Genomic DNA, 24,210 nt, shown 5'->3' on the forward strand with positions numbered 1-24,210 from the left:
TCCATATGTTGTAAAATAAGTGTTATTTTTTATGTCACGTGTAATAATTAAAGACAAAGTGAACTTTTTAGTTTAGGGAGTAGAAGGGCACGTTACCTTTTAAAATTTGAATTAAAAGGATTTTTTTTAATCATAGGTATGAAGTGCAGACCTTCTGATTTTCAGCAGTAATGCTCAGTTTCCTTGATCCTCACACGACTCATATACAACTCCAATTCAAAATATTAGAATAACCAAATAAGGCATTGTATTACCTTATACAATGCGTGATATCTTTGAAAATAGACAACGGTGGCGAACGGAAAAATTATTAACCGTCCAGAATTAGTTGACGTATGATATTATTGTTCACACGCGCCTAAAGAAGTATTAGAGATTTTATAAAAAAATATTGAAATTTTTCAAAATATTTAAATATTTCCAAAGGCGATTCAAAATATTAGAATATCTGTAAAATTGTGTGATTGGTCAACGTTAATCATAAAATTTGCATAAGTTGCGCCACTGTAGAGCTAGTACGCGTATAAAGGCTCGTTTGAAAATCAGATTTAGTTAGTTGGGAGTTAAAATGGGTCGAACGAAAGACATACCGGACACTACCAAGACAGCGATTGTGACTCTACGCAATGAGGGAATTAGTCAACAAATGATTGCCAAAAAAGTGAATTGCTTTCAAGGAACTGTAAGTAAAATTTTAAAAGATTATTCTACAAATCAGAGTTTTAAAAATAATCGCTCAAATAGTGGTCGTAAACGAATAACCACACTGAGACAAGACAGAATGCTGAAACGTGTCGTCACTAAAAATCGCTTCAAGAGCTTGAGATTCATAAGTAGAAAGTGGAGAGAACAAGGAGTGGATGCCTCAACATCTACCACACTACGACGACTCCATGAACTTGATTTTCAATCACGTGTGCCCAAGAAAAAGCCGCTACTTAGACGCAAGCAAAAGCGAGCCAGAGTGAGGTGGTGCAAAGACAGATTGCAATGGGGTATTCAGGACTGGAATAACGTACTTTTTAGCGATGAATCGATGTTTTGCGTTTCCCACGGTCATCAGGGTGTCCGTGTTTGGCGTTGCAAGCAAGAAGCTTTTACCACAGATTGCTTGAAACGCTCAGTGAAGTTTAGCACTTCTGTAATGATTTGGGGGTGCATGGGTGCTGAGGGCTTAGGAAAGCTGTGCATTTTGAAAGGAAGGGTAAATTCTGAAGTATACAAGGAGGTACTTGAACATTTTATAATTCCGTCATCGGAAGATCTATTTGAGGATGACTTTATCTTCCAACAAGACTCTGCATCTCGCAACACGTCAAACGCCACCACTACTTGGCTTACTAACAATAAAGCCAAATTACTTCCTTGGCCGGCCAATTCACCCGATTTGAACCCCATCAAGAATATATGGGGTTTAATGAAGAAAGGCCATCAGGATTTAGCTCCAAAGGACAAAAATGAACTCATAGAAAGAGTGAAATCCATTTGGGCAACTATCAGCAAAGATGACTGCAAAAAAGTAGTGCATCGTATGCAAAATCGTTTGCGTGACGTTATTAAAGCTAAGGGAGATGCCACTAAGTATTAACTATTCATGCAGATTTCATTTAAATGAATTATGCTATTTTTGCTCATGTTATTCTAATTTTTTGAACCACTGTGAAAATTATTCTAATTTTTTGAAAAAATTCATTGTAAAAACTTTTGCAATATCATAATAATTTATTTATGTTATGTTCATCTACAAAATATGTAGAATGTGCTAACACACTTTTAAATTCTCAGGTATTCATTTTTACCAAAATAAATGCATATCTCAAACCACTATGTGCTTTATTTTTCATTATTCTAATATTTTGAATTGGAGTTGTATATGGAGAAATACAGCTTCGCGCTCTAAAGTCATGATCATAGTTCAACAGGAACCAAATTCTTGGTTGATATTAGTCACGTACAGCTGAATACAAGAAATGGTTTTCAGTAGTTAAATGCTTATAATGTAAAAAGATATTTATTTCAAAGTAGCACATTAATGTAATATTTTTAAACTGATTTTTATCAGCATATAACTTAAAGTTAATATTAACTATTTTAAGAACTATGATTCAGATTTGGTATAAAAATCATTTGCATAAAAAGGAGCTAATATTAAATGTTGACAGCCTCTTATACGTGTACTATGTGTTGCAATTAAAAAAAATTTCCAGGTGACAGCGGATATCCACTGGAGCCCTGGCTAATGGTGCCGATTCTGAACCCACCAGAAGCTAATTACAATAAAAGCCATAAAAGGACCAGGAATCCTGTCGAGCGATGCTAGGAGTGCTCAAGGCAAGGTTTCGATGCACTCATGAGGAGAGGTTGCTGCAGATATCATTTATGCCTGTGTAACGCTACATAACATATGTAGGTATCACAAACTGCCAGACCCCTCAATTCCTGAGCGGCCAATCAGCATAAGCCATCTCTCACCACCTCCGCCACCAATTACTGATGTCATGCTGCAGGATCCAGAGTGCGACAGCAGTTGATTCAAAACTACTTCTAAGTTCTCTGTAAATAAAAATTTTCAAACTTAACCCTGAAGTGGCCCATAAGCTTTTTTATGTAACACATTGGTCGCCATGTATCGCTGTTGTTCTTATTTTAAAAATAATAGAGTTTTCACTTGGATTTTCGAAAATGATAATAAGTTCTGAAATTTAAGTATAGGATACAGAATATAACAGAAAACTCAACCAAATGCACAGCTGTGAGACAAACGTGTTAAGAATATTTTAGAAGCATCAAGTTTTTTTTTTCCGTTAAAGAAAATATTGAGTTGAGAAAATATTGTGGTCTGGGGATTGATTGATTGAATGTAGGGTTTAGTGGTACAAGGTCCAAAGGAGGACATGCTGCGCCAAACAGTACGGTAAAATAGTTTAAAAGTCTAAGTGCATTCAAATTTAATTGTAATACATTTATAACTGATAAAACAGTACTAGCAGGTGAATAAGACAAGATTAATTATTTAAATAAAATCAGATATAAAGTATGAGTACAGTATAATACGTAGTAAGTAAAGTGGACGAAGGTGATAAGATATTTACAAAAGTGTATAAAACAATAGACGTGTTAAAATTTTTATATGCAGTTAAAATGCCAACGACACGTAAAAATGCTGAGATCATGTCAAAGTTAAAACACAGTAAAATTTTGTGAGACAAGTAAAATGGTAAAAAGTGAATAAATCATGAATAAAATAAAACTTATATACAATTTAAAATGCCAATAGCACGTAAAAATGTTAGGATGATGAGAGTCACCCAACAAATCTCCCATAGATAAAATAGAACTACCAAAAAATGTAAGACGATGTCTGTTCAAACACGGGCAAATGATTAAAATATGGTGAATCGAAAGTAAAACATCACAAGTGTTGCATTGAGGAGGTGGTTCACCAAACAACAGATGTAGATGGGTCAGTCTGGTGTGTCCGATTCGCAGACGGGTAAGCTTAACATCTGCACTACGTAGTCGCAACACAGGGAAGGGTTCCAAATTTGACTTATGAGCGTGCAACTTATTATTCACTTGGTTATCCCACTGCTGCTGCCATAAAGATTTTATATACTTTTTAATATGTACTTTTACATCTGAGAATGGTACAGATAAGTTTAGGGCAGTAGTGGCAGATCGTGCTGCTGTATCGGCTAAATCATTGCCTGGGATTCCAACGTGACTTGGAACCCAGCAAAACAAAATATCAAAACCATTCTTCTGAAGTTTAAATAGTAAATGCTGTATAAAACACAAAATGGGATGAGTTTCATTGTCAAAATGTTTGAGTTGGCGCAATACGCTCATGCTATCCGAATAAACACAGTATTTCAGATTCAAACTGGTTGAAATAAGCCTTAATGCCAACAGAATTGCAACGGCTTCAGCGGTGAATATGGAACATATAGTTGGTATTTTATAACTGTAGGTGTCGTCAGAAATAACAATACCACAGCCTACATAGCCAGGAGATTTTGAGCCATCTGTGAAAACCGGAACATGTTGACAATATTTATGACGATGAGCTTTGTATAGTTGCTGAAAAATGATAGGCGCTACTTGAGACTTACTATATACTTCGAATGCAGAATGAAAATGATACTGTGAAACGTTCCAAGGTGGAATAAGCGAGTGATCGACACATTGTGTAGTAGATTCACAGATATTGAATGATTGGTTGAGCGAGCGCATACGAGCATTAAGAGGGCGAACATGTGAGGGTCGAGCATCATAAATTCGTTCTAAACTTACTGCGAGTGTTTCCCGTTTAAGAGGGTGTGATGAGGATGAGATTACGTGATAATAATATGTTAAACCGAGCTGCATTCGTCTCAAATCTAGAGGCAATTGGTGACACACAGCATACAGGCTTTCCACTGGAGAAGTACGAAATGCGCCGCTACATATACGCAAGGCAGTATGATGCACTGTATCCAACCTTTTAAGGTGTGAAGTTGAGGCAGTGCCATATACTGCACAAGCATAATCAATACGCGCTAGAATAAGTGCCTGATATATGCGTAGTAATGCGATACGTTTGTGGTCTGGGGAAATAAGTTCTAAAATTTAAGTATAGGATACACAGAATAACAGAAAACTCAACCAAATGCACAGCTGTGAGACTAACGTGTTAAGAATATTTTAGAAGCATCAAGTTTTTTTTTTCTGTTAAAGAAACTTCATTTACAAATAACAATTTCTGTAATTTCTTTTAAAAAGTTATCGGAACCAAAAATTTTGTATGCGGAAATATTACACTATTTCAAACCCCTGGTTTAGAAATTACTGAACCTTAAGTTCTAAAGCTTGTGCAAGTTTTCAATAATAAAAGACAATTTGTACTGAAATGGTAAAATAACAATAAAAAAGTAAATTCTGCATTTAGATTAAAAAAGTAAATTATGCTTAAAATAGCAAGTGCATAACATGTAAATACATCACAAATACAAAAAATGGTCTAAGTTTCTTTATTCTGTGATATGTATAGTCTGTCAAGTGCTACACATATGTAGTTTCCTACATTTGTCATTGTACGAGCAGAATTTTCATGCGCATCCGCCAGTCTCTCCATGCTTACAGCGATGCGTTGTAAACTTTCAGTAATTTGAGCATTTGATTTCAGAACTTTTTGCTGATTGATCTGAAGCTCTTGCAACAGAGTGCCGTTGTTGCTCTTTGGCCTTTTGATTACAGATTCACTTTCTTGCGAACTTTTCCTTTTGCTCCCACAAGGGGTCTGTTGCTGCAAAGTAAAGAAGACTTATAAATTATGGCTATATTTTTGTGTCTTAAATGAGTAGGATTTGAAAGCTAATTAAGATTTTGTGCCCAAACTAGTAATTAACAATTTATGCTATCCAAAAAAAAATAAAGACTCTTATGTACAATCAGCAAAATGAAAAAGTTTTACACACTTTTTGTCAGAGTTAAGGTTTAAATTAAATCTACAGTGGTTCTAATATTACCATAAAAAACTGAAAATGGAATAAAAACAAATACTTAAGTGAATAATAAAGTATTTTATAACTGTGAAACTATACTTCAAATCTTTGAAAAATCTTTTTTAACATAAAAGTAATGTTGATGAACATGGTAATTGTAATATGTAATACATGAATTGCTTCACAAATTAATAACTAAATATTTTGAATCTCTCAAAGAATTGTAATGTTTATCATTTAATCGTTTGTTTGGTATTTATCAAATTTCACCCGTATAATAAAGAATTAATTTAATAACAAATCCAAACCAGACGGCCATAAATTGTCTGGTAACAGACATAAACATAAGTGATAAAACTTTTACAATTGAGATTTTTCTGTACTTAGCAGCTTTCCTTGATAAACTTATTAGAAAAAATAAAAAAATCATTTCTTCAAAAATGAATTTATTCTATCCATTTCCTGAAAATTAATGTATTATACATATCAAACCATTTATAAAATATATGCTTTTCAACAAAACAACAAATAGAAATTTACAAAATTTTTACAAGGAATAGAAAAATGGACCAACTTTATAAAAAAAAATGAGTTCAAATGCATAATAATAATATAAATTTTTTTCTCACACTTTCAATAAACGAATCAGCATCAACAATTTCTTGCATCCCATAAATCAAAGAATCTCCTATCAGGGCTGCCGTTCTCGATTCCAAATCAGTTAAGGATTTTCCAGTTCCTCCTGTTTTTTTCTGGCTGTTTTTTATTGCGCTTGCCTTCGCCTTTACATTGGATTTATAATCAATCCATGTCTAAAATAAATAGAACAGAGTCACTTAACTTCAAATCATTATCAATAATGAAGAACAAAATAAAAACCTTACTTGAAAATAGACAATTCTAAAACCTTAGAGACACTATGCATTCCTTGGCTCCAACACCGGCATCAACTCACAAGCCAGGCTCATTTGTGCACCCATCCCTGAAAAGCTGTACACACGTTTTCATTCGGCATGGTGTAAAGAAATCACTTCAAGGACCATATGATGCACCTTTTCAAGTGCTACAAAAAATTGACAAACACTTCACCATTTTGGTAAATAAAAAGCCAACAACTATTAGTGTCGATCGCCTAAAGCCAAGTTTTGTAGAGATGGATGAAACTCAGACCTCATCATGTTCCTCTTCCAATACAGTGCCAAAACAACCATCAATGCCCATACATCCTACAGTTCCGGCGACAGAATCAGCTCCAATAGTAGTCACCCGCTCCGGCAGAAAAGTCCGGTTCAACACCAAGTATAGCTAGCCTCAGTGCCTAATTCACTTGGGGGGGGGGTACTGTATTGCGTTATATCGCGATAGCGAGAATGCGCCTTGGGCATCGAACTTTCAGGTGTGCGAATGGCAACTGTTTGAAAAAGAATGACCGAAACACACATTTGAGACGTCTGGTTCTTATGATTTCTTCTGTATGTCCTCAATAAGGCAATGCTCTAATTCAAATGAACTATTATTTCTTAAGTTCACACTGACAAAATTATGTGGAAAATTGCATTATTTATTGAAATGTTTAAGCATCTCGGGTCTTCAGCCATAACACGGTTCAAATGTTCTTGAAATTCTACTTCCGCAGACAGCAGCCTCATCTTTAGATTTGTGGCGTTGCGGTCTGAAATGCAAAGTCCGAATTACGAATCTCTGACGTTGGACTACGTCGCTCGCAGCCGATAATTGACGTAAACCTCATACCTGAATGGAGATATGCGTGAAGGGCGAAATCAGCAAAATGCGCACAGTATGTTTTGGATATAACTTGGCCGCATCCTCACAGATTGCTCTCTCTCTCCCCGTCGGTTCTAGCTAGCAATCCGGCATGTTCTCGCCGGTTACCTTTTCGCAGTTTATTTCTATGCTGCTTCAATGTTAAAGTGGTTAAGTTTTATCTATGTTCGAATGTTTTAGTTAAATTTACAAGTTTCCTAAATGTTAATAAAGATAGTTATTTATTTAAACTTAGTGTTATTTATGAAGAAACCTATAACCGTTCTCGGAAACATTTTCATGTGGAACGCTTTCCTAGAGTTATATTTCTTTTTAGAGTTTAAGTGGGGACTCTAACAAAGATACCAAATCAACCCCACAAGTGGTGACCCGGACTTAGAAGTAGTGATATCCTTCGGATTCAAAGAATGTGTGTAATTATGGATTACTATTTTTCTTGAACTTGGCTGGCCTACCTGGTACGCAGTGAGTAGTTACTTCTTGGTTAATGTTTCTCTTTTTCAGAGCTGTGCATTGTGCCATTTTTATAGGTTTTAATGTTTCTATACACTAGTGCAATTTAAATTTTAACGTATTGAATTTAATTAAATTCTCATGGACTTGTAAACAATTTGATTTGGAATTCATAAAGTACAATGTAAAATTGAATTAATGCTTTCGTGAACTATTCATATTTTTTCTTGAATAATGTACTAGTTTTTAATACATTTTCAAAGGCATTTAAATTGTTAATTTGATAGTATAATGGCTGAAAACGAAATAGCCAGAGTTGCATTTCGAGCTCCACCCGTTTGGAAAACCGAAATAAATTTATGGTTTCTTCAAGTAGAATCAAATTTTGTGATGTCGGGAATTGAAAAAGAATTAACAAAATTCCACTGCGTCGTTGCAGCGTTAGATATGGAAGTTCTTTCCTACGTTAAAGATATCGTTGAGGTTCCACCTACAGATAATCCATACACGGTTCTTAAGGAGCGTATTATAAAACGTTTTACACAATCCGAAAGTTCGCGATTGAGAACTTTGTTACAGGAATTGTATTTAGGTGAGAAAAAACCAACACAACTATTACATGAAATGAGATCGTTAGCTGGTAGTCAAATATCTGACGATGTATTAAAAACATTGTTTATTCAGCGACTCCCTATTAATATTCAGCAAATATTGTCAATTAGTAAAGACAAACTTGATGATTTGGCTCAAATCGCGGATAAAATAAACGAAGTTTCGTGTTTCGGTACTTCAAGTACAGAACATAATATTTCTTCCGTTGATTTAAAAGAGTTACAATCTCAAATTTCTGAACTTTCCGAAAAAGTTGAAAAATTGACTTTTCGACAAAAAAGTTACAATGGAAGTAAATTTCGTCAACGGTCTGGTTCTAGGCCTCGTTCGAATTCGAATAATGTCAATAAAACTTCGGAAAAACAGTATTGTTGGTACCATTTTAAATTTGGTAAAAATGCTAAAAAATGTGTCGGTAAATGTTCATACTCGGAAAACTGAATTCCGCTGCTGTTTCGGTGACGACAGATAGTGGGTTAAAGTTCAGTCGCCTCCACATATTTGACCGAAAATTAGGTTTTAATTTTCTAGTTGATACTGGCGCGTCAATTTCAGTTTTTCCACGCGACCCACACATTCTTAAGCAACCGACTACGGAGATAGCAATCTACGCTGCGAACGGAACAAAAATAAACACATACGGTTTTCGTAGATTAACGTTAGATTTCGGTTTAAAAAGGCAATTCAAATGGAAGTTTGTTATTGCTGATGTAGTGCGACCTATCTTGGGTGCAGATTTTTTAGAATTTTTTGGTTTATTGGTTGACATAAAAAATCGCAAATTGATTGATAGTACTTCGAGATTTTCAGCTAAGGGTACACGGGTTCGCGGAAAATCGTTAGGTTTAACTACGATTTGCGGAAATACTGTACTCATTCTATCATTACAAGAGGTCCACCGGTTTGTGCAAAGGCTCGTCCTTTAACCCCAGACAAACTTAAAGCAGCTAAAAAAGAGTTTGACATTCTTATAGAACAGGGTATAGTTTCTCCTTCAAATAGCCCATGGTCTAGTCCCATTCATTTAGTTAAAAAAAAGAATGATGAATGGCGGGTATGCGGTGACTATCGAAAGTTAAATTCGGTCACTTTAGAGGATCGTTATCCCATACCGCATATTCAGGATTTTTCATCTGGCTTAGCTGGTAAAACTATATTTTCAAAAATTGACCTGGTAAAAGCTTACCACCAGATTCCATTAGACGCGGGTTCGAAATCTAAAAGTGCGGTAATAACACCTTTTGGTCTTTACGAATACAATTGCATGTGTTTTGGATTATCAAACGCAGCGCAAACTTTTCAAAGGTTTATTGATCAAATCCTACGCGGATTAGATTTTTGTTACGCATATTTAGATGACGTGTTAGTCGCTTCCGCAACTGAAAGTGAGCATATGATGCAATTGGAACAAATTTTCGAGCGGTTGAACTCGTTCGGTATTATTTTAAACGTCGAAAAATGCATGTTCGGCCAAAAGGAGTTACAATTCTTGGGATTTCTTGTTAATACTCAAGGTATTTCACCTCTACCTGATAAAGTAACTGTTATTCAAAATTTTCCCTTGCCAAAGACTGTTGAGGAATTGCGCCGTTTCTTAGCTATATTAAATTTCTATCATAAATTTTTAAAAAACGCTGCTACTATTCAGGCCCCCCTACACGATCTTTGTAAAACTAAGAAGAAAAGGGATAAAACTCCGATCACTTGGTCAGAGGCAAACATTAAAGCTTTCGACGCTTGTAAAGAATCCGTTGCGAATGCGGTAACATTAGCGCATCCGATAGTCAATGCGGAAATTACATTAATGGTAGACGCTTCAGATATTGGCATTGGAGCAGTTTTGCAACAGATTGATAACGATATTGTACAACCATTAGCGTTTTTTTCACGCAAACTTACAACTACCTAACGTAACTATAGTACATATGATCGTGAGTTACTTGCAATTTATAGCTCTGTAAGGTATTTTAAACATATGTTAGAAGGACGAAAATTTTGCGTTTATACTGATCACAAGCCATTGACGTACGCGTTTTGTAAAAATAATGGTAATAACTAGCCTCGACAAGTAAGACACCTCGAATACATTTCTCAATTTACTACAGATATACGTTTCATTTCGGGAAACGAAAATTTAGTGGCAGACACACTTTCCAGAGTTTCTGAAATTCATATATCTGTCTTCTGGGTCATATATCTGTCATATCATATATCTGAAATTCATATATCTGTCTACACAGTCTTCTGGGGATGAGTTGCATGAGGCTAGACGATCAGAGGTTTTGAAGCTCAAACCTTTCGTATTCACGCCAGATGGTTTAGAACTATGGTGTGACACGTCCACTGGCAAGGTACGCCCTTACGTACCTCAAGCATTTCGAAAAGTAGTTTTTGAAAATCTTCATAACTTATCTCATCCAGGAGTGCAGGCAACTGTTGACTTGATCCGACAAAGATTTGTCTGGCATTCCTTAAAAAAAGACGTCTCGGAGTGGACAAAATCCTGCTTGCAGTGTCAGAAGTCTAAGGTTCAACGACACACAAAGTCTGAACCTGGTATTTATCCTCTTCCACGATGTCGTTTCAGTCATGTCCACATAGATATAGTAGGTCCATTACCTCCATCTAAAGGATACAGGTATTGTCTGACATGCGTTGACAGATATAGTCGATGGCCAGAAGCATTTCCAATGCCAGACCAGACAGCAAATACAGTGTCTGAGAATTTCTTTTCTGGGTGGATAGCTCGCTTCCGAGTACCAGATGTAATAGTGTCCGATCAAGGCACACAGTTCGAAGGCAATCAGTTCCAAGAATTGGCTCGATTTCTTGGGTGCGAAAAGAGACGCACCACAGCATATAATCCCGCATCAAACGGAATCGTAGAGCGATTTCACCGGCAACTCAAGAACGCTATCAAATGTCACTCTACTGACCGCTGGAGTGAAGTTCTACCAGTAATTCTTTTGGGCATTCGTTCCAGTTTGAAGCCTGATATCGGCGTTTCAGTAGCAGAGTTAGTTTACGGCTGTTCTTTAAGACTGCCTGGAGAATTTTTTAGATGCTATACAACTGATTTACCACAGTATCATGATTTCCTAAAGGTTTTACGGGAATATATGAACAGATTGCGTCCTGCTCCAACATCTCGCCACTGTCACAAAGACATTTTTGTGCATAAGGATTTATAATCGACAAGTCATGTCTTTGTTAGACAAGACTGCGTGCGCAAGCCCTTACAGCAACCATACGATGGACCTTATGAAGTGTTACAGCGTAATGAAAAATTTTATAAGCTCAAAATCAAAGATAAAGAGGTCAACATAGGTATTAACCGCCTAAAACCAGCTTACATTTTGAGTGGAGTTGACAATGCCAGAGAACTCCGTTCAAAACGCACTGTCCATTTTTTATTACCTTAATGCTTGCATATCGTGTTATGGTTGCATGCACAATTTTATGGTTATAACTGCATACATGGTTACTGTTACATTGTTGTAATTGTTTTTTTTTTCGTCTTTCAGACTGGAGGGGGAGTACCTGTGGCGTTGCGGTCTGAAATGCAAAGTCCGAATTACGAATCTCTGACGTTGGACTACGTCGCTCGCAGCCGATAATTGACGTAAACCTCATACCTGAATGGAGATATGCGTGAAGGGCGAAATCAGCAAAATGCGCACAGTATGTTTTGGATATAACTTGGCCGCATCCTCACAGATTTCTCTCTCTCTCCCCGTCGGTTCTAGCTAGCAATCCGGCATGTTCTCGCCGGTTACCTTTTCGCAGTTTATTTCTATGCTGCTTCAATGTTAAAGTGGTTAAGTTTTATCTATGTTCGAATGTTTTAGTTAAATTTACAAGTTTCCTAAATGTTAATAAAGATAGTTATTTATTTAAACTTAGTGTTATTTATGAAGAAACCTATAACCGTTCTCGGACACATTTTCATGTGGAACGCTTTCCTAGAGTTATATTTCTTTTTAGAGTTTAAGTGGGGACTCTAACAAAGATACCAAATCAACCCCACAGATTGAAAGAGGAGCGGGACATTGAGGAGTACAATCTCCAGTTTATTATTTTCTTCAATGGAAGCAGCTTTTTGGGCGGCATATTTTTTGGCCTGTTTGCGGGACATTGAGAAGCTCGGTTTGAAGGTGGCCTTCGCAGGAGATTCCTCAGTTCCTGCCGCCTGGGAAAGACATGGTGTTGACGTGAACTGTAATTCTTGATCCTGTAAAATTCAAAGTAAATTTGACATAGAGTTACATTAATGAAAATTAAATGCAGTTCCAAAGTTTATTTTCTGATGGTTTGTTAAGATATTTGTGAACACATGGTTTATTTCCTTTAGCATGTATAGTAATGCAGAGACTAATAACTGTTTTTTAACCCTCTGTCTGATTATCTCAAGTCCAGAGTTAACTCGGATATGTATATATTGCAAATATTTATATCAATATGCTTTGTTTTATCACATTTTTATTTATAACAATCTGCTGAGAGTGGAAGTTAGCCAATTTTTGTTTGGAGTTTTGCTATTTTGGGGACAGTAGACTATTTTTTTGTTTCGTACAATTGTATATACACTGGTTAATGAATTTATATGAGAAAAAAAATGGTGTTCAAAAGTGAAAATAATGTAGATAATTTTTCAGATTATGAAGATGTAAACATATATGGGTCATTCTCACGAAAACTGTCATTTTTCAGTTCATAAAATCCCAAAAAAGTAAAGTGAATAAAAAGCTCTGAAACTTTCTATATTAATAGAAATATGTAATGGCATTCTTAAGAAAGTATATATCCTATAAATTATACTTAATATTTAAGTTAATTAATTTTTTAAATAATTAATTTATAATTATTAATTTATAATAATTAATAATTAATTAATTAATTTAATAAATAAATTAATTAGTTTAATAAATCAATTTATAAATTTTTTAATTTATTTTTCAAATTAATTAATAAGTAAATTAATTATTTTCACTATTTAAAAAGTGAGGGACTGACACTAATAGTGAGGGAATGATATTTTATTTTAATACATGTTTTTATCTAAGTTACATCTACCTAAAGTTTGAAAATGATAACATACTAAGTATATCTAATATTTATTATAATTTAGTCTTATATATTTAATAGTTTTTACAGGTTTGGGAAATAAAATTGGCTGGCACGATTGAACAAAAAAAAAATTTAATAATATACTCATCTTGAATCATTCCCTCACTTCAGCGTCATTCCCTCACTTTATACACTAGTGAGGGAATGACAAATTCAATAAAATTTAAAAATAACAGTTAGGCTTTATTAATTTCTGAAGTCAATCACATACAATTATATTCATACAAGAAAGCAACATATAATTATCCACTTTCTCGATGAAGTTGTATTTTATTTTACTCTAAAAAACGACATGAGGGAATGACAAATGTAAAAAATTTTACCTGGTTTGATTCATTCAAATTTATTCCACAGCAAAGCTTCTTTAAGTTGAAGATGGAAACATACTGCAATTTTGTTCTATGATGCCAGTTGTTAACTTCTGAAGTTTTTATGAAAATATTTTTATTCTAAGATGATTGCAGGTGATAAGAACATTGTTGTGAGGGAATGACGCGAAACACAGGGGACAAAGTTTAAAATAGTGCTGTGTTAATATTTTTATCAGAAATTAAATTTAAAATTTATTTTCTGAATTCTATGTTTCAATATTCTCAAATAAAAAACACAAATTTGTAAAAAAATTTTTTTTTATTTCAGAAACAATTTTTTCTTTTTTTAAATCAGCAGTGGGGACAAGTGAGGGAATGACATATTGGTATATTTTTATTACCTAAAATTAATGAAAAATAAAAATTGATAATTTTATTTTTATTCCTTTGTTAGCTTGCATTCTGAAGGACACTTTCCCTGAAAAAATTTTTTTCGTAAGTTGTAAAACAAACATAAAATATACTGGGGACATGAAAATGACTGTTTTTGTGAGAATGACCCATATAAAGACTGATATTTAACTTTTTTCATTTGCACGAGATAATTTGAGATAAATTAAATAATTTCAACTTAGAACTTGTGTATTATGTTTTATTTGAGTTACTTGTATTTATTAATGTAATTAAAAGATTTTGTTGATTTTTTTCCTCAAAAAAAAAAAAAAAAAAATTGGTAAGGGAAGCGGTGAAAGATTGAGAAAATATTTTTCAAAGCCAATTTTATTTTTGTTCCATTTTCTCTTTCACATTACATTGGTTTACTGGCTAATTTAAAGCACTTGAGAAATAGCCAAAATTTCAATAGCAAATCCTTTCAATGTTAGAAAATTTATAATTTACTTTATAGTATTTTTTATTTTTTTTTACATAATCTGAGGCACGAATAAATTGGTCTAGAAAAGCATGATTTCAAAGCCCCAACATATTTCAAGGTAGTACAAAAACTGAATAGTTAATGAAATTGTCCTTACATGCTCAGAGCTGTGTGCCGGCGTCCATGTCCTTACATGCTGAAAACCTTAGCTGCGCCATTGGATTAAAGCAATACATGTGTAGCATAATAATTATGAGGCATAATTATTTGATCCATAATTATTTGCTAACAAAATAAAAATACTTCTTACTTCTGTTTCATCTAAAGTATAAGGAAGAACACTTTCAGGTTCATCTAAAAATGAAAAAGGCACACTGATTAGTAATATTCTAAGAGTTTAACATTTAAGAAATTCATTAAACAACAAAATCAGAAAGATTCTAGATTAAAAATATTGCTACCTATGATATGTACACATATAGATTAAATCAAACTTCCTTATTTCATAGGTACACAATACAAAATTATAAAATAATACTTACTTCCTAAAATCCATAAAATCACAGTCATATCTTGATTTCAACGGATGGGTTAGTAGTGGCATTGTAGGTATCTTTCATCCGTTTCGGTTTACTGAGGCAAGAATTTTCCCCTCTCCCAGGTAACCTTAAATGCTGCCTAGCTTTCGCAGCTTTTTTTTTTTTTTTTTTTTTTTTTTTTTTTATGTTTTGAGAGCATTGCCGCAATTGCAAGGCAGTTCTCGGATTCACTCGAGCAATCTCCACGAAAGATTCGGCTTTCTTTGCTGATGTGACTTTGTTTGTTTCCTCATTTTCAATTATTATGAGCTTAGGCTCCACCAGCTGCATCAGCAATTCTTTTTCTGTCTCTGTAAAATACAGCTTTAGATGAAATAAATGACGAAAAAAGTAAGGTGTCGAAAAAATCTTCAAAAAACAACGTGCCGAGAGAAACACAAACAGCAGGGGAATCATGCAAACAACGCGGTTATCACGTGTTTTTTCTTATCCAATAGGAAAATGCCTGTAACTGCCGGTCAAAAAATAATGGTGAAATTGCTTTTGAACTCTCGGTTCAAGTTTCCAAACCTGTGGGTAAGAGTTAACGGTGAATTCGGGGGTAATTGAATTAAAAATATAAAGCTTAATATTAATCAGATTTTCAAACGGGTAAAAATTATATGCGAATACTAGCCAGCATGTTTCTATATTTTTGCATTATAAGTTCAATAGCTTGTTATGCTTTGTCCCCTATAAAAAACTACTTGTATGGTAGACTACACTTTTTTTTCTACATTTAAAATGAAATGCTTTTTATATTTATAAATATATATTAATATTGAATAATTCAGAACAATGAGAAATGGTGTTCTTTTCATATTTGATGTGTTTTTTCCATTATTTGATCCAGGCGATCCCTTGTCCTATGAATTGAGTTCAAAAGTACAAGGTTACAAAAAAACTGGTCAGCTGTTCAACGACTGCTATAAAATTAAATAAAATGGTCCTCGCTTTCAAATTGTAAATTTTCGTTCGAGTCGTCGTAATAGATTTCATAAAAATGTAAATCAATAAACTAAAAGCATAATATTATTGAAGAAAATTTTTAGTTACTGAACATTTTTAATTAATTTTCTATAGGTGATGAAGAGCCACCTATGAACCCAGAGATATTAAAATTGCTAAAGCAACTAAAGATACCAGAATACCAAGAAATTATTACCGCACGCTCTCCTGCTGGATTTGCAAAACGAAATATCCTCATTTCAAATTATTTTAATTAAAATTTGTCCTTTTTAAACTTAAAATATATTCAATGGACTTAAGAGGGCATGATATTGCTCCTGCTCAACTAACGATAGTCAAAATTTATTAGTATCAAATACTTTTCTGTGTTGCATATCCCTATTAAGGGGTTGTAAGACAACTATTTATTCAAGTTTTAGTAGTAATCAATAAATACTTTGTAACTGTATCAGTGTTTATTGCATTACCCTTCAATATTTGAGTTTAGTGCAAAATACATTATTCGTAGCAGTAAACTAATGCTGAAATGCTAAAGACAAATAAATTTTTTTAAGACCTTCGTAAGGACTTAGGAACATGGCATTCCTCTATCTGATCTTTTATATACTTTTTAAAGTTATTGTTAATTCCAATTCATTAAAATAGTAATACAATGTCTCGGTAAGGGAAAAATATTTTCTAAAACTAAGAAAAGTCTGTTGTAGAATTCTTGTTACAATTATATCAATTACCTTAAAACCAGTTGTACATATTACTAGAATTAAGCATCTGTTGAGAACGGAGTTTGTAAGTGGCGCTGCATGTAGCCATTAAAGTTATGACATTATTATTGTTTTTGATCACCTAATGAAATGACACGAGCGTCAACGGCTCGCGATCTTGTTATCGTTTTTCCTTTAATAAATGTTTTTTGTTAAATGAACTTGAATTATTTTTAAACTAACAACCCACCCGCATCTGGTAGATGCAGCCCATAGATTATGAAGTTATTTTAATGTTGTTCGCAACATAAATAGTTGGCACCCTCGGCTGGACGGTGTGTGTTAGAGTACGAATACGAACCTTTGAATTTACGAACTTTCGAATTATCGTGATGAACATGGAATGGATGCCTTAAAATCGCGAAGAAAGGGTCTTAGAAACGGCTTTTTCCCTTTCCCTGAAGAAGATAGAATCTGAAGTGATGAAAGAAACAGCCGATTTGAAACAGCTTTCGATTCTGAAAGTGCAACTGTTGTATAAATACCAGGGATTGGAAACGAATCAAGAACAGGTATCTAATTCATACTTACAATCTAGTGACACCGAAGACTTGTTTTTAAACGATTAAAAAAGAAGCTGAAAATTATAGAGACAATTTTCTTGAAATGTGTTCTTGTATTGATTCGAAATTACAAGCTGTTATTCCTACCGAAACTGAAAACAGAAGGTTTAAACTACCTAAAATTGAACTGAAAAAATTTAGCAGCGAAGCTAAGGATCATGTATTTTTGGAGTCAATTCCACAAGTTACACGATGACAAAACCATTGCTGATGAAGATAAAATTCAGTATTTATTGCAATCTGTTGAACCCAAATCGAAAGCAGAACGATTAGTATTGAGTTTCCCGGCTACGGCGGAAAACTACCCTAAAGCCATCAAACAACTGAAGGAAAGATACGGTCGCGAAGACCTCCTTGTGCAAATTTATGTACGAGAACTGAAAAGTTTAGTTATGAAAAATGCTGTCCATGGAAGATCGAAAACAGATTTACCATTGCTATACGACGTATTAGAAGGAAAACTGAGAGCTTTGGAAAGCCTTGGAAGGATCCAGGAAAAATACGGAGATTTTCTTATCTCCCTTTGGTAGAATCCTGTTTACCGGAAGAAGTATTGGTCGCCTGGGAGAGACGTCGGAACAACGAAACGGAAGGCGCGCACTTAAGAAGATTTAATGACATTTATTCGCCTAGAAGTGTAAGGGGAAGAGATGGTTCAGCTAGCGAAGTCTGGTTTTGGGACTAATTTTTGAAAGAAGGACACCCCTCCCGAAAGGATAAAATCGATCGATTCAGCATATGAAAACAGTTACGTCAGTGAGAGAATTATGACTCTTTTAAAGGCCACTCCTCTGAGAAATGAAACGATAATTCATTCATTATTCGGTGGGAAAGAAACGAAGCCTAAACAACACAGTGTGTTTACAATTGAGATTAGTAATTTAAATCGATTCTACGCCTGCAGTTTTGAGGCACTTTCTGAAAATAAAATTTGCGGTTCCATTTCAAAGATTGAAAATGAGCGTAACTTTAAAACATAATTTCATCGGATTCTTTTTGCGATGAAACCGAGATTGGGCTTTTGATTGGGGCTGATAATATAGGAAAATTGTTAACGGGAAATAAAATTAATTTGGATTTTGGGTTAGCAGCTATTAAAACGAAGCTAGGTTGGACAGTAATCGGAAAATTAAATTCGGTCAAAAAAGATACTGCTTTAACGACATTGTCGTTACATGCAAGAAACATTGATCTAAAACAACTATGGGAAATAGATGCATTAGGAATATCTGACCCCTCTCTTGATGAAAATAAGAAAGAAAATCTTGATTTATGTAATTTTAAGGATAAAATGAAAATTCTTCCTGAAGGGAGATTTGAAGTGGGATGATATAATTCAGAGATCCGTGGAGATATAATTCAGTGAATTTGCCGAATAATGAAGAATTAACATGGAAGAGGCATTTGTGAATGATGAATAAATTAAATGGTGGTAAATTTTGTAATGATTACCAAAATGTATTTAGAGAGTGGGAAGATTTGAATATTATCGAATGCGTGACGCAAACAGAATTAAACAACGAATGTCATTTTTTGCCTCATAGACCGGTGATTAAATTAAATAGTGAAACCACTAAGATACGGCCGGTTTTTGATGCTTCCGCCTGTGAAACGGGGAAACCCTCTCTTAACGAGTGTTTATATAAAGGTATTAACCTTATTGAACTTATACCTGATATTTTAGATCGTTTCAGAATTTATCCTATTGGGGTAGTTAGTGACATTGAAAAACCGTTCTTAATGTTGTCCGTTGCACCGAAAGATAAAGATTATCTTAGATTTTTTTTACCCATGCAATGAAAGATTAGTTTATAGGCACTGCCGCGTAGTGTTCAGGGTTTCTTCCAACCCTTATTTATTGAATGTCTCCATTATTGATCTTTTAGAAAATTGTGATCCTGAATATAATGAACTTGCTCGTAAATTGAAATCTTCATTTTATGTAAATAATTGTGTATAAGGTGTCTTCAATGTTGAAGAAATAGAGAATTTCATTGAAGGTTCTAAATCTATCATGTCAAAGGGATGCTGCCACAAAGACATTTTTGTGCATAAGGATTTATTATAGACAAGTCATGTTTTTGTTAGACAAGACTGCGTGCGCAAGCCCTTACAGCAACCGTACGATGGACCTTATGAGGTATTACATCATAATGAAAAATTTTATAAGCGCCAAAATTAAAGATAAAGAGGTCAACATAACCGCCTAAAACCTGCTTACATTTAGAGAAGAGTTGACAATGCAAGAAAACTCACTGTTCAAAACGCACTGTCCATTTTTTATTACCTTTATGTTTGTATACCGTATTATGTTAGCATGCACAATTCTATGTTTATAACTGCATACATTGTTTGTAATTGTTTTTTTCGTCTTTTAGACTGGAGGGGGAGTACCTGTAGCGTTGCGGTCAGATTTGCAAAGTCCGAATCTACGACGTTTGATATCGTCGCTTGCAGCCGATAATTGTTGTATGACGTTGACCTCACACCTGAATGGAGATTTCTTCGGAGTATATGCGTGAAGTACGAAATCGCCGAAACGCGCACAGGATGCATTTTGATATATCTTGGCCGCCTCTCCACAGCTCACTCTCCGTCGGTTCGTGAGTAACCAGCTAACAGTTAGGCATGTTCTTGCCGGTTACTCATTTGCAGCTTTTTCTATGCTGTGCGAATTTTAAAGTTGTTATATTTTGTTTATGTTAAAATGTTTAGTTAAATTTACCATGTTCTTAAGTGTTAATAAAGATGGTTGTTTATTTGAACTTAGAGTGTTGTTTGTAAAGTAACACGACATAAACCTATGGTTCTTCCCCATGAACATTTTCACGTTGAGAGTTGTACTGGAGAATTGGAGTCGGATTTCTTTTCGGAGTTCAAGTGGGATGCATCATGCATGGTGGATGGCCAAAGTTATTTATTGTTTAAAAATATACATGTTTCGTGAACAGTTCAAGCTCACACCAAGAGAGGCTAAAGGGTTGAAACGATTTAATGATTTTAGCACACACTTGTACATGAAAGCCTGGTTTCGCTGCTCTAACGCAGCTGATGCACCTTTCATAGACTTAGAATTTTTGAAACATTTAAATTTGGTGAAAAATGAATGCAAAGAAATCTCAAAAGCTGGAAGCAATGGGTTGAAGAGGCATCTGTGGTACTTAAACGGTGACTTAGTCATGCTCAGCCTATTCAGCTGTCAAGTAAGCACAGAAGATAAGGTTTTAATGGTTGAAAGGTTGTTTAAAATAGATAAACATATAGAAGATGTAACCAATGCTTCTAAACGATTAAAGGAAAAAGAAATCGGAATTGTTAATGAAAAATCATTGCATGACTTTGTTAATGAAAAATCTTGGATGATATTTAAGTCATTGAATATACAAGGCGATTTCTTACATTCGTCCCCATCGGAATGGAAGAAATTTGATTCTTACCATGATGGTAAAAAGAAAGTGAAATGTTTAAAGACAGTAAATGATTGCTCGGAAAAGGGCGTAACGCTCATTACAGACTACAATGAACTGATAACTAAAGATGAAGAACAAAAACAATTCTTACTTCAAGTTGTGGAATCCCACAGAACGAAATTTAAGAACACTAAAAAAACCACACTTGTTCAAAATGTATGATTTTTTATTAGGATTTTCTTCATATATGCTTACTAATAGATATTGTGTTGGCTCGCTTCCTTGTATTTTATGATATAAATAAGAAATATGTATATATGAGTGTACAATTCATGGTTTTTGATGGGAAAATACAAATAAAGGCATAGTGTCAATGTTTTTTTTTGTCATTTATTTATATGAAATGCAAAATCCCATACTACAAAGTCTTTGAGCTACCTCTAAATGTACTTCAAATGAGTTGAAATTTTGCATGGGGGCTTCTTTTGTCATGTGTACAAGTATTCAGGGTTAAGACCCTCAAATTTTAAAAAAAAAGTTTTTTTTGGACCAGTCTAATACACATTGCAAAAGAAATTTATTCATAAAGCTACATCATTAAAACCAAATTTGTCTTATTTTATTTAAAAAGAAAAAAACTGTAATTAGCTTATTCTTTGATATTTTTAGTTTCTTCTCCCTAAATTAATTCTATTTGAAAATAATTTTATTTTTAAATTTCTAGTGTATACATCTGCTGCTGTTGTAATGTTCAATTCTAGTTAGTAATTCTTAAAAATATTTCATTTTTTAGAATGTGGAGCAATCAACTGACCCTCAGAATTCGGTAACCTTCACATATAGCCAAGAGATCACAGAGGATCAACCGGATACTCTTGAAAACGGAGTCCTTCAGAATGATGTGTCGTTGGTATTTTTAAATGCTTATAAAAGTTTTAGCACATCTACAGTTTTATACACTTTTGTAAATAACTTATCACCGTCGTACATTTTACTAACTTCGTGCGTTTTATTTTGTACTCATACTTTTTATCTGATTTTCTTTAGATAATTTATCTTGCCTTATTCTCTTACTAGTAGATACTATGGTATCAATTACAATTGTGTTATAATTAAATTTTGCTTGCACTTAGGCTTTTAAATTATTATACCGTATTGTTTGGCGCAGCATGTCCTTATCTGGACCTTGCGCCACTACATTCCTACATTTAATCAACCTTCAGAATGATGAACAACATATGGTTGCGTTCGATAACTGTCCGGGGACTTCAAAAGATAAACCAAAACTGAAGCAAAGGAAGAAAAGAAAGGCTGATAATGATGAAGATTTGTTATGAAGCTATAAGAAGAAGCTATGAGTTCTCTGAGCAGAATACCTGCTCCTCAGGAAACTTTCTTTGAGGATGCATGTGGACTATATGTGGCCCAAATTTTAAAACAAATCCCTGATAAAGAGAAAAGAATTCGGGCTCAAAAAAAAAGTTATAAAAACAGCATTTAAGTTTTTGATCGATAAATAAATTTTCTTATTGTTCTATATCTTTCTCATACCTTTATAAGTTTTTTTCTTTTTACTCATCTTGATTTGTTAACACGTATGATTAGAAAATACATTTATGTGAATATATGACTGTTTAATTTTTAAACTTAGTTTTTTGATTAAGTTATTCAATTTAAAAAATTAAGCATTATTGAAACTAATTTATTATATGTGTCTGAGTAAAAATTAGTTATTTTATAAACATTAAGATTTTTTTTTCTTATTCAGTTTTTGAATGTTTTACCTGTCATTCTTTTTGGATTTTCTATAATCAAGTCCTTTTTTAGCTCAAAATCTTGAATTATATGGTTGTGGCTGCCATAGTCTTTGTGTTGTAAAATTTTTTACTTAATCTTACAGGTCTATGAAACGGTGTGCTGTCATCAACGATGATAAGCTAACAAATTTGACAGCGCAGATCCTGCATGGGCGCTTTAAAGTTTGTTCAGCTCATTTCGATGAGAGTGCTTTTGCGTCGAGCCTCGAGAAGTACTTGAAGCCTTTGACTTTGCCTGAAAAGCCAGGAGTTACCTCTCTGATTAACAAGCTGGCAACAAAACTGAAGAAGTTAGGAGAAGTTGGCAGCAGTATAGAGGAAACAGCATCTCATACTCTTGATGTAATTAATGAGGTTACTTTTCTCAACAGATTTCAATTTTTTTGTTGTAATTCCTCCTTAAATATTTTTTTTCATTTTAGGTAAACTAATTATATTAAATTTGCAAATTAAATTAAACTTATTTACTCTTATAAATTAACCCTTATTTTGTTTTGGTGTAAATTATGAAATATAACTTGTATTTTCTTGTTTCTAAATTATTTTTATGCTTAAGAAGCAAAAATTCACTTTTTGAACTATATTTACTTCAAATAGTTCAAATCTATTAATTCTTATTAGTATAAGAAATTACAGATTTGCCAGTCATTATCAATTTAGTCTGCCGAGAGTAATTAGGAACAATTGAATGTTTTCTGGTCTAAAAATATCTTTCATCTTGCGTTTAATTTAATGGGTGTGTTCAGCTTAAAGATGGAAAAACATCTCATACTGTTGATTTTTTGCTTTAATTCTTTCTTTATTTTTTTTTCATCTTAGGTAAACTAATTATGTTAAATTTGCAAATTAAGTTAAACTTTTTAACTCTTATAAATTAATTCTTATTCTGTTTTCGTGTAATTTCTGAAATATAATTATTCCAAGTTCACATTTTTACTGTCTGTAGGTGAATTCGTAGGAAATTTAATATTTTTCTAAATAAATTATAGTATTATCAATGTTCCATGAATGTACAGTTACAGCATTATCTTTATATAAGACAAACTAATTTCTCTTTACATTATTTTTAGGATCTTGTTCATCCTCACAATGAGCCAGCTTCTTCTACCTCTTCAGTGATGTGTCAGACCACAAAGAGGCCTGTTGATCAGAGGGTGATTACTCCCAAAACAAGAAAAATTAAAAGGCTTTCCAGCAAACTATACTTCTTGAAAAGAAAACTGGAAAACTAACGAAAGTGCTCTGCACTGGATGTAAAAAGTATTTTGAGTGTAATACAGCCTCTAGTAACTCCCAGTATTTATCATTTAATAAAATGCCAATTGTTATCTTGTAATGTGTCTAAATATGGACGAAGGTGGTCTGTGAGTGATAAAAATCTTTGCTTACAGTTGTACATTGCAAGTCCTAAATCATATCGCCTACTGAGAAAGTTTTTAAACTTGCCTAGCAAATCTACATTGTTAA

At 33.7% G+C, this 24,210-nt stretch overlaps 2 protein-coding genes across 2 annotated transcripts; one reads left to right on the plus strand and one right to left on the minus strand.

Moving 5' to 3' along the window:
• Positions 1-2,413: 2,413 nt before the first annotated feature.
• On the minus strand, positions 2,414-6,151 carry LOC147803453 (uncharacterized). Its single transcript, XM_087151323.1, has 4 exons — positions 6,113-6,151; positions 5,077-5,284; positions 3,309-4,601; positions 2,414-2,553 (listed from the first exon to the last, which is right to left on the minus strand). The coding sequence occupies exons 1-4, from the start codon at positions 6,149-6,151 to the stop codon at positions 2,414-2,416; spliced, it is 1,680 nt and encodes a 559-aa protein (XP_087007449.1).
• Positions 6,152-21,409: 15,258 nt separating this feature from the next.
• On the plus strand, positions 21,410-23,983 carry LOC147803454 (uncharacterized). The gene is made up of 2 exons (XM_087151155.1): positions 21,410-23,085; positions 23,814-23,983. Exons 1-2 carry the CDS (start codon positions 22,831-22,833, stop codon positions 23,973-23,975), a joined length of 417 nt encoding a protein of 138 aa, XP_087007281.1. The 5' UTR covers positions 21,410-22,830; the 3' UTR covers positions 23,976-23,983.
• Positions 23,984-24,210: the final 227 nt, after the last annotated feature.

The sequence above is a fragment of the Parasteatoda tepidariorum genome, chromosome 9 (genome assembly GCF_982258835.1).
Source record: "Parasteatoda tepidariorum strain Cologne lab strain chromosome 9, Ptep-v5.0, whole genome shotgun sequence".
NCBI classification, from domain to species: domain Eukaryota; kingdom Metazoa; phylum Arthropoda; class Arachnida; order Araneae; family Theridiidae; genus Parasteatoda; species Parasteatoda tepidariorum.

What these genes read in the sequence shown, in the direction of transcription:
- LOC147803453 (XM_087151323.1), bottom strand. Translation starts at nt 6,151, where the DNA reads ATGCAAGAAATTGTTGATGCTGATTCGTTTATTGAAAGT. An exon ending in TGCGCATGAAAATTCTGCTC is followed by an intron (nt 4,602 to 5,076) that starts GTACAATGACAA and finishes CTTAAATTTTAG; the next exon opens with AACTTATTTCCCCAGACCAC. An exon ending in ATCTATGGGAGATTTGTTGG is followed by an intron (nt 2,554 to 3,308) that starts GTGACTCTCATC and finishes TTTTATTTACAG; the next exon opens with AGAACTTAGAAGTAGTTTTG.
- LOC147803454 (XM_087151155.1), top strand. Translation starts at nt 22,831, where the DNA reads ATGAAACGGTGTGCTGTCATCAACGATGATAAGCTAACAAATTTGACA. An exon ending in CAGCATCTCATACTCTTGAT is followed by an intron (nt 23,086 to 23,813) that starts GTAATTAATGAG and finishes CATTATTTTTAG; the next exon opens with GATCTTGTTCATCCTCACAA.